The sequence below is a fragment of the Diplotaxodon limnothrissa genome, linkage group LG20, assembly GCF_057381915.1.
Source record: "Diplotaxodon limnothrissa isolate DT_005_m linkage group LG20, D_limnothrissa_male_GT1.1, whole genome shotgun sequence".
NCBI classification, from domain to species: domain Eukaryota; kingdom Metazoa; phylum Chordata; class Actinopteri; order Cichliformes; family Cichlidae; genus Diplotaxodon; species Diplotaxodon limnothrissa.
In genome coordinates, this window is record NC_140615.1 from 34,795,973 (window position 1) to 34,807,390 (window position 11,418).

General features: G+C 40.6%; 1 protein-coding gene across 1 annotated transcript; it reads left to right on the forward strand.

Annotated features, from left to right (window-relative positions):
* Positions 1–4,610: 4,610 nt before the first annotated feature.
* On the forward strand, positions 4,611–10,951 carry LOC146611353 (PAN2-PAN3 deadenylation complex catalytic subunit PAN2-like). Its single transcript, XM_085345602.1, has 22 exons — positions 4,611–4,877; positions 4,971–5,140; positions 5,229–5,346; positions 5,468–5,545; positions 5,623–5,878; positions 6,020–6,308; positions 6,484–6,580; positions 6,707–6,817; positions 6,949–7,068; positions 7,162–7,290; positions 7,404–7,603; positions 7,729–7,871; positions 8,050–8,156; positions 8,253–8,351; positions 8,449–8,577; positions 8,834–8,971; positions 9,060–9,119; positions 9,209–9,457; positions 9,602–9,745; positions 9,844–10,023; positions 10,135–10,228; positions 10,560–10,951. The coding sequence occupies exons 1-22, from the start codon at positions 4,611–4,613 to the stop codon at positions 10,742–10,744; spliced, it is 3,363 nt and encodes a 1,120-aa protein (XP_085201728.1). The 3' UTR covers positions 10,745–10,951.
* Positions 10,952–11,418: the final 467 nt, after the last annotated feature.

Below are 11,418 nucleotides of genomic sequence, written 5' to 3' on the forward strand. Positions count from 1 at the left end.
AAATGCAGTTTGGATAAGTGCTGATGGTCCTTTGTTAATTAAAACCAAACAATCACCATTCCAAGGTTAATCAATACCACTGAAACAGATAACAGACAATAGCTGAAACTATCTTTAATCAACAGTCAACTATTAGCTTCAATTAAACTGACTCAACCAATGAGGGCATCAAATTTGGATTATATGGTTTCAGCTAGGACTAAACCAAAAGTTGTATTTTTCATTAAGTGGATGAGAAAATAAAGCCTGTAAAGTTTAAAACTTTAATTTCATTTAATCAATGTTGAACTCTGAGATTAATCCAATCAATTTTTATTTTAATTGTTACTGAAATGTTGAATTCACCACTGATGATAATGTTTTTCATCTATATGGATCCATTTCCACAACTTTTTGATCACCACTTCAGAACAACAACTACCTGGATACACAGGATCAAGACTGAACTCTGACATTAATCCAGTGAATTTTAACAACAGTCACGCTAAAGGACCATTTAATTGATTAAATCATGGTTAGTTTGTTACAATATGTGTAACATAACTGTTGTCCAACATGCAGCAAATTTGTTGGAGAAGCTCAGAAGAATCAAACTCAACATCTGGTGCATCTCGGACATCAAGGAATTTGGTGCTTTTGACGACCTGTTGACGACGGCTGTTAATCAAGGTGTGGATTAAGCGTGCTAAACGAGGTCCTCCCAGTCTGATCAAACTCATTATCTTGGTGCAATTCAGAAACAATACGCTCAGGCAAAAACTGGGTCGACCCCCCTCTGACACCTTAATGTGGGCTTAATGATGACACGATGCCCACGTCTCCCAAAGAATTCACACCTGTATTCATGTAAACTCAGCCGCACTCACGTTGATTCAGACCCTGAAACCTGTGAGCCTAACGTTTAATGCAGGGACAGTCAACGACTCTTAGAGGAGTAGACAAGGGCAGAAATGTTACCACGGACAATTTTTTCACATCGCTTTCACTTGCGCAAAAACTTCTTAGACGGAAAACCACCATCCTCGGCACAGTCAACAAGATTCGCAGGGAAATTCCTCAATCCACTCAAACCCCCACTCCCCTCCCTCCAGAATTCCCAGGTAACAACCTAATATACATATGAATGACTAGCCAATTTAGCTTCCACTTGGCTGAAGCTAAAGCTTAGCTAAAAGCCTACCAGCCATTTGGCTGCTCTCCAGGTTTTAAAGGTAGAAAGGTAGAAGCCTGGGGATGCTACTGTTAAGGAAGAAGACATTAGAGGTTACTTTGGGCAGTCACAACAAAATGAGATTTCAAAGTAAGAGCCTTGCAATCCCCAACAGATTGAAAACAAAGAAAGAAAGAAACTTACCTGACATGGATCTCCTTGTGACAAATCCAACATGTGGAAGAGGAAGCCGAGTTCACAAGCCAAACAAAACTCCTTGTGGCACAAATGATTCTGAACAAGGCAGCGAACTGGCTCCAGGAAGTATAACACCTAAGATGCAAACATAAAAGACCCATGGAACATTTGACAAATTGTCTCATATTAAAAATTAAATGTACACATTGTGAACCTTCAGCTTCTTACCTGGATCATGCAGTTACAGTAGGCGTTGGGAATCTGCGGCTCCAGGCCAGCAAACAACGTCCTGTTGTAATGTTTGAAGTCAAAATCTTCCTGTCCACGTTTAGAGTATTTAATTGTCACCTGAAGCACAACAAACACATCTTCGTCACATGTTTTGGAAATCAAAGCTTGTAGCAACACTCTAGAAATTGTTACATATCATATTTAACTGTATCTCTATGAACACCAGGGTGAAACATAACAAGTCCAACCTTTCTGTACTTTTCGGGAACAGTGTGAAGGAGCGGCTCTTCATCACTCTCTGTTAGAGATTCAGGGATGTGGTTGTAATAAACAGGTGACCCTTCTTTATTTGCAGGGACCTGCAAACAACAAACAGGGAAAAAAACTTAAAATACACCACGTGGAGATGGGTTTAACTTTTTTGTAAATTTATTACAATATTGTAAAAATGACAGTTTAAAAGAGAAACAAGTTTTTTACATGCCTGGTTACAGAGGCAGGCGGAAGGATTTTCCACAAAACTGTTGAAGCCAACAGTTTCAATAGACGAGAGAAGTTGGGAAGAGGCTCCACAAAGGAGATGGAAAGAAAATAGATGGAACAGAGAGAAAAGACACTAAAATTAACTGGATCACCTGCCAGAGGAAAAACATGCAAGAAGAGAACAACAAAGCAGGGAAACTACAGCAACCACCAACATAACCGTACATTACAGTGAATGCAAGATCAACAAATTCAGCTCAGTTTTGCTGTTCCATAACTGATCAGAATTATTCCTGATGAGCAGAAACAGAGAGACAGAGCGGGAGCGCAACCTTTCGATCATTATTATTTCGATCCCTCTCTCATATTAAAAACATCAATGAAAGAATATCTGATTGGGACCTGATTGAAAAGCTGAGTAAAATGAGAAATGTATAAACAATTTGTTTCATTGTGCATATGGATGAAATATAATGTAGATAAATGGGATAAAGGTTGAACTGAATGTTAACATTCATCAGATCACAGCTCAGGTTGTGTCAAACCAGCAAGTAAAAACGTTTTTGAGACACTAGAGGATGTTACCCTTCAGAGGTCCTAAATGTACTAAATGTAATTGATAAATATAAGTTATTAGCCAGTAAATGACTTGGCAATGTTCATGTAATACAAATTTATGTATTTTATTTTTCCTGGAGGGCAACAAGATGGCAGCTGCAGTGTAAGTCAGACTGTGAAATAAAAGATCAAAGAAGACTTAAACAGTATTTAAATATTCAGGCTTTTTCAACATTTAGACAAATTGTGTTTGAAACTCAAACTAATCTTTATAGTATTTGTTTTATTTTACTCCAGAAGCAAAAGATGTTTTCCAAAAATTGGGACAAACTGTTGTTTAATTTTATGGTTGGTGTGGTCCTGAGAGTCGTTGAGCTTGTCTTTGTTTTTAGGGTCACAGGTTTCAAGCTGGTATCAAGGTGTGAATCATAAATGAGCCCCGCCTGGTCTCCAACAAGCCTGCCCCATAAAAGACTTTTTCTTTTGTTTCGGCCCAAATCATGTCTGTGGATCTTTTCTTTGTTAGTAACACTAAACATGTTAAAAGCTGAATTAAGGCAGGGTTTATTTTCCTGAGTTAAATTCTTTGCTAAAAAAGTTAAAAAGCTTAAATTTTCATGTTCTATTGCTGTGACACAGGCGAGTGGGTCAAACATGAAACAGGAAGTTGACCCAGAAAAGCACAGGCTGAGGAAAATGACTTAAGTGTCTTTATTGTAAGATCATAAACTTGTTATAGCTAGTTTGTTGAATAAACTGATGGAAACAGGAACATGATGAAATCAATAAAAGTGCTCATTTTTGTGTTTTTGAATGTTGGTTGTCATTTATTTTATTCACACAAATGCAGTTTGGATAAGTGCTGATGGTCCTTTGTTAATTAAAACCAAACAATCACCATTCCAAGGTTAATCAATACCACTGAAACAGATAACAGACAATAGCTGAAACTATCTTTAATCAACAGTCAACTATTAGCTTCAATTAAACTGACTCAACCAATGAGAGCATCAAATTTGGATTATATGGTTTCAGCTAGGACTAAACCAAAAGTTGTATTTTTCATTAAGTGGATGAGAAAATAAAGCCTGTAAAGTTTAAAACTTTAATTTCATTTAATCAATGTTGAACTCTGAGATTAATCCAGTCAATTTTTATTTTAATTGTTACTGAAATGTTGAATTCACCACTGATGATAATGTTTTTCATCTATATGGATCCATTTCCACAACTTTTTGATCACCACTTCAGAACAACAACTACCTGGATACACAGGATCAAGACTGAACTCTGACATTAATCCAGTGAATTTTAACAACAGTCACGCTAAAGGACCATTTAATTGATTAAATCATGGTTAGTTTGTTATTATATGTGTAACATAACTGTTGTCCAACATGCAGCAAATTTGTTGGAGAAGCTCAGAAGAATCAAACTCAACATCTGGTGCATCTCGGACATCAAGGAATTTGGTGCTTTTGACGACCTGTTGACGACGGCTGTTAATCAAGGTGTGGATTAAGCGTGCTAAACGAGGTCCTCCCAGTCTGATCAAACTCATTATCTTGGTGCAATTCAGAAACAATACGCTCAGGCAAAAACTGGGTCGACCCCCCTCTGACACCTTAATGTGGGCTTAATGATGACACGATGCCCACGTCTCCCAAAGAATTCACACCTGTATTCATGTAAACTCAGCCGCACTCACCTTGATTCAGACCCTGAAACCTGTGAGCCTAACGTTTAATGCAGGAACAGTCAACGACTCTTAGGACCGCCTTGAATCCCAGTGGAGGTTAAATACGTGGCTCTATCCATCAGACTTTAGATCTGGACTCCAGTTTTCTGCATTTCAAGAGATTGGGATTAAACCTGCAAGTACTACTATTTACAGAAGTTCCAGTTCCTCTGCAGGCTGATTTAGCTGAAGAAGATTTTTGAAGCTCTCAGCACAAGATTAGGTGAATACTGGGCCAACCATCATAGGACTATGAACTCTCTTCACTGGACTCCTCACTGGTCTCCTCAGTGGACTCCTGGGGGACTGGAGCCCTCCATGAACTCATATCTGAATCCAAACCTCCACCAAGACGTGGGAGTGTACACACAGGAGCTGGCTGTGACCGTTCCTGAGCCTGTGCACGTAAGGAAGGGGATTTTTTCTGAGCTGCACAGTAAAGTTTCAGAAGCTGGCATCCCCGTCACTGCAACACATTTTGACCTGCAGCGGGAAATGCTCTGGATGGGAAACTACACGGTAAGAGCCAAAATGATGCTTCAGCAGAGTTTGTTTCTTCTACATTCACCTTAAACGTTGCACTCTGTAATAATATTTGTGCCCTTCTCTTAGGGTCATGTAAAATCCTCCCTTGGACCTACGATGGCACACTACTCTTCTTTCCAAGTGCACGCAACTGATGCCATCAGACACATACAGAGTTTGGACACAGGCGTGCTGTTCCTTTCTGAGTGCAACCTCAGATGTTACACTCGTGGAGGCCTCGTCATGTTTGATTATCGGTAAGTGTTACATTGACTGTTGATGATCTGAAGCTGTGAAATTATTCCTTATGTTATTGAATTAATGGCCATTTTTGGTGCTTTGCAGGATGGAAGAAGGAGCTGATATGCACAGTCTCCTCATGACTGATAACATGCTGCTCATGGGGGGATTACAAAACTATGTGGTTGAAATTGACATGAACACACTTCAAGAAACTCAAAAAGTAAGACACCAGGCTTATGTTTATCAAAATCCACAACTATCTATGCTTACACCACTGGCACATCATACAACTGACTTCACAGCGAGTGTCTGACTGTCTGCTGTCTTGATTGTCCTTTCAGTTCAGAGTGGAGGCACCTGGAGTGACAATAATGCGTCAGACCAATCGTTTCTTCGTCTTTGGGCACCCTTCTGGCAAAGTAAGTATCACCTGATTGGATCAGTTTGATGAGGTTTGGTTTATATCTCTCTAACACTGACCCTCTGCTGATAACAGGTGACCCTTCGAGACTTACGCACATTTAGGACACAAAAGTTTGACGCATTTCCTGGCGGCCTGTCAGACTTTGATGTTCACGGAAACCTTTTGGCTGTGAGTGGGTTCTCCAGCCGAGGGCTGAATGAACGTTTCCTGATGGTGTATGACCTCCGCATGATGCGAGCTGCAACCCCCCTTTGGGTGCATGTGGATCCTTTCTTCGTGCGCTTCCTTCCTACCTACACGTCACGGCTCGCAATCATCTCACAGACAGGTATGAAGCTGGCTTCAGGATTCTTTAGTCCAGTTTTCTGTAGCATAGTCTTACTATGTTTGGCCAATAAATGTGACACACAATTTCTTTGTGTGATTTGTGGCTTTGCTATAACTGCCTGCATTCTGTGTCTTTTTCCAGGTGAGTGTCAGTTCTGTGAGCCCACTGGCCTCGCCAACATGGCGGATATTTTCCACGTCAACACAAATGGCCACTTTCTCACAAGTTTTGAGGTCTCATCCAGCAAACAAGCCTTAGCCTTTGGAGATTCGGGGGGATGTGTGCGTCTCTGGTCCGATACTCGGGACGTTATGTTTAACGTCTACTCCAGAGAGCCCTGCGTTGTGGATGCACAGCCTCAGCTGGCCTGGAATCATAACCTGCAGCCCTGCTCTCCCATCCCCACTGCCCAGGCTACACCCAGCTCAAGGTAACACAATCACTAACGAGACTGAAGAGTTTGCATTAGAGCGTTCATAAATATTGTTTTCAGACTCAATAAAAGTTTGTAAGATAATGTCGAGTCTTCCCCAGTTGATATAAATGGTTAGTCTCACGTAGTTCCCATTAAAGGTTTCCATCTAAAACATGTTTCTTTTCAACAGGTGGGCTCCTGGGATGGACCCAGAAATCCCACAAACTATTGAAACTGTTGGCTTCAACAGTTATGTGGAAAATCCTTCCGCCTGCCTCTGTAACCAGGTATGTAAAAAACTTGTTTCTCTTTTAAACTGTCATTTTTACAATATTGTAATAAATTTACAAAAAAAGTTAAACCCATCTCCACGTGGTGTATTTTAAGTTTTTTTTCCTGTTTGTTGTTTGCAGGTCCCTGCAAATAAAGAAGGGTCACCTGGTTATTACAACCACATCCCGGAATCTCCAACAGAGAGTGATGAAGAGCCGCTCCTTCACACTGTTCCCGAAAAGTACAGAAAGGTTGGACTTGCTACGTTTCACCCTGGTTTTCATAGAGATACAGTTAATTTTAAGATGTAACAATTTCTAGAGTGTTGCTACAAGCTTTGATTTCCCAAACATGTGACGAAGATGTGTTTGTTGTGCTTCAGGTGACAATTAAATACTCTAAACGTGGACGGGAAGATTTTGACTTCAAACATTACAACAGGACCTTGTTTGCTGGCCTGGAGCCGCAGATTCCCAACGCCTACTGTAACTGCATGATCCAGGTAAGAAGCTGAAGGTTCACAATGTGTACATTTAATTTTTAATATGAGACAATTTGTCAAATGTTCCATGGGTCTTTTATGTTTGCATCTTAGGTGTTATACTTCCTGGAGCCAGTTCGCTGCCTTGTTCAGAATCATTTGTGCCACAAGGAGTTTTGTTTGGCTTGTGAACTCGGCTTCCTCTTCCACATGTTGGATTTGTCACAAGGAGATCCATGTCAGGTAAGTTTCTTTCTTTCTTTGTTTTCAATCTGTTGGGGATTGCAAGGCTCTTACTTTGAAATCTCATTTTGTTGTGACTGCCCAAAGTAACCTCTAATGTCTTCTTCCTTAAGGCCAGCAACTTCCTCAGAGCACTTCGAAACGTCCCTGAAGCCAAAGAGATGGGCCTGATCCTCTCAAACTGTGAGGAGACGACAGGAACAGTCGAGCTAGGTCGCTTAATCCAGAGATGGAATCACTTCATCCTCTACCAGCTCTTCCAGGAGACACAGGAGCAGGAGGATCCACGGGCCTACAGGACGACCAGGAGCAGGTAAAACACATCGTTGTTGACCTGCATTCTTACTGGACACTGTCCCAGTCTTATCATTATGTTTGTTTATAAATGCAGAGTTTTCCTTCTGGTTTCTGAAACTGTGATTTGTGTTTGTGTTGCAGTTCTCTGGGCTCCTCTGGCGACTCTGTCATTAGAGAGCTGTTTTGTTCTGAAGTTGAGAACCGCAGCCTGTGTCTCTGTGGCATAGAAACAGTCTACTCCTCCCTCATGTTGCTGTTCAACATGCATTACCCCAACTCTCAAGGTGAGTCTGAGAGCACTGAGAGCATGGATATCTGTGACTGTGAATTACTCTGTCTTTGAAACTTGAACTATTAATGATTACATAATGGTTTGAATTAATTTAGTTTTTGAATGAGCAGAGGGAAATATCTGCTTGATTTGATGTATACACTGATATTCATTGTACTTTGACACTTCAGGAGAAAGAATAAAGGAGCACGACTTTGCTGAGATCCTGAAGAAAAGCATCTGCCTGCAGCAGAGATCTCACACATGGTGTGGAAACTGTGACAAGTATCAGCCCACAGTGAGTTACAGCTTTCATTCACTCATAATGACAATTCATTTATGGTTGGTTGTTACCTGTTGTGCAGGGTAATCATTTCTTTGTGTTACACTGTAGGTGCAGACACGCAACATTCGATGTCTCCCAGATGTTTTGGTGATAAACTGTGAGGTGAACAGCAGCAAAGAGGCCGAATTCTGGAAGGTTCAGGCCGAGGTAAGCCACTGATTCACTGTGTTTAAATACAGTTAAAAGAAAGTAATGATTTATCTGTTCATTATTTACATGATTGCCCATGTTTCTGTTTTTATAGTACGCCTTCAACAAATCCATGCAGAAGACAGATCAGGATCAGCGTCACGTGTGGATCCCCGCCACTCTCAAGATGTCCCTCAGCAAAAGTCAGAGACTGGAGATCAGCAGCTGGCCTGAGGGCGAGGAGGTGAGGACTTTAGATTTTCAGCTGATCTTTGCACTTGAAGAAATAATTGAGTAACTTTTCATCACCAAGTTAAAATTTCACTTCAAGATTAAAACCATATTTCCAGGAGCAATATTTTTAAAACATTATTACACTAATCTGTAGATATTGAACTATAGGTTGGTTTTAGTGTTTTTGTTTCTGTAACACATGAATTTCTCAACTGTTGTGAAATAAAAAAGTTTATCTTACAATTATTTGCACTTTCTGTTACTAGTTAAGTGCTGCTGAACAGGCGGAGGGAGCTTCTCTGTATGACTTGGTGGCCACGGTGCCGCACATCCTGGACGCTGGCGCGGGTGGTAATCTGGTCGCACACATCAAAGTGGGTGAGACCTACCATCAAAGAAAAGAGGTGAGCGACACTTAGATAAGAAAAGTTTGACATCTGCTGACTACAAAAAGTTTCATTTTTAACATTCAAAATGATTTTATTATTTCAGGGAGTCTCTCGCCAGCAGTGGTACCTCTTCAATGACTTCCTCATTGAGCCGATTGAGCAGGTAAGGATCCTAGATAAGATTCCTGCTTGTTTATTCATGCTAACTTTAATGTGTGCAGTCATTTAAAAATGTTCTCCTTTTGTTTTCAGACTGAGGCTGCACAGTTTGATGTGAGCTGGAAAGTGCCAGCCATCCTGTGTTACGCCAAGAGAAACTACCACACCAAATACGACCTCCGCAGTGAGTTTCAGCACAATCAGTCTGAAGTCAAATCCGACTTATATCGGACTCAGAAGCAGAGCAAGACAGACGCCACTTTCATCCCACTCACAGTCAGTGAGATGCCGCAGGCTGGTGACCTGGTGGGGCTGGACGCTGAGTTTGTAAAACTCAGTGAGGTAAGTCTGGCTATGATACCATCATTTATTATAATATAGGATCGAAAACAATTTTAAATATTCCTAATACATATTTTCAGTAGTTCAGCTAATCTGACTCAAGTATTTAAAACAAATTTGACCCCTGAATGTGTGCGTTTGCAGGAGGAAGCAGTGCTGCATAGTGACGGCACCAAATCGACCATCACGCCCAGTCAGATGTCTGTGGCCAGGATCACCTGTGTGAGGGGTCAGGGGCCCAACGAGGGGGTCCCCTTCATCGATGACTACATCTCCACTCAGGAGCAGGTGAGAAGCTGCAGAGAGAAAAGACCACGATGACCTAAAAGAATGAATATATAATGTTTCAAGGATCCACCCGCTAACTTGTCAATTTGTTCTTCCAGGTGGTCGACTATTTGACAAAATACTCTGGAATCGAACCTGGAGACCTGGATGCCACAGTATCCTCTAAGCACGTGACCACGCTGAAGTCGACCTACCTGAAGCTACGCTTCCTCATCGATGCAGGAGTTCGCTTCGTCGGCCACGGCCTGCAGAATGACTTTCGTGTCATTAATTTAGTGGTACGTTATTTCATCAGTTTTAAATTTCAAATTAGTTCATATAGTTTAAAGATGTGATTTTTTTTATAGATGTGCTTTGATTTTAATGTTTTTTATTTTCTGTTTCTTAAGGTTCCCAAAGATCAAGTTATCGACACCGTGCACCTCTTCCGATTGCCCTACAAGAGGATGATTTCTCTGAAATTCCTTGCTTGGTATTTTCTTGGTAAGTTAGTAGAAACAAAAAAAACAAAATCAAATCCAAATAATCCAAATATGAGTCTTTAATCGAATTAAATCACATTATTACAGTGAGAGGGATTAGGATCCAAATATGTAAACTGGATAATCCGCTCATATTACCGAAGTCAGTATAGTTCATGATGTTTTAGTTGTCATCAAACTCATCTTGGAATTAAATCTGAACAACAAAGTATTTAGAGGCTTTTTTGAGTTCATGCACTAAAGCGTACGTGTCAATTCCTCATATCCACACTGTAATCTGAAGCTGAACACTTTCATTTTAATCATTCCTGACCTTTTTTTCATGTCCACAGGCCTCAACATCCAGGGAGAAACCCACGACAGCACGGAGGACTCATGCACAGCCCTGAAGCTTTACAGGAAGTACCTGGAGCTGTATCAGGAAGGAGGGAATCATTACGTGATGAAGGTGCTCTACGAAGTCTACGACAAAGGCTTCCAGCTGAACTGGAAAGTCCCGGATTCGGACATGAGATAGTCCGTCTGAGTGGACTGAATGCACTCTCCTTCCATCCACGGGTGCTGCTGTGCTTCCCTCTGTGATGGGACTGTGAGCAACACCATGACCTGAAGATGCTCGGGCTGCTTATTTTGTATCATATTTTATAGTTATTTGCTTTGAGTCAGTGACTCAGTTGTTTTTATCATATCTAAATATAAGCTTTTTATTTCAGAGAGGTTTACAGGGGGGAAAGTGATCATTCAAAATATGAATTTGAAGCATTTTGTTTTTGTTTTAAAGGAAAAAGTCAAACTTGTTGCATGTAAATGAAGTCATCCTGAGCACTGTAAAATGTTTGTTGTTTGATACCAGGAAGTGGAGAATGTGCACGAATCCATGAAAATCTTGATTAAAACAGATTCCAACCACAATGAATTTAGTTTGTTTTTTTTCACCAGATTCTGTGAAATCTGTTGCACTGTTCATTTTCCAGCTAACTTTTTGCAGCTTTCTCAGAATTCAGATCAACGTTCAATTTTTCAAAAGCTGTTATTTCTCTTCTATAAATGACACATTTAGCAAGTTTGAAAAAATTGTCCTCAATATTTCACCTCGACATCTTTAAAATGCTCTAACTGGTAAGGACTGTGCTTCAAGTGCAGCATTTACAGCCACCACCAAAAGTAGTAACTATACTTTAATAGACGTGC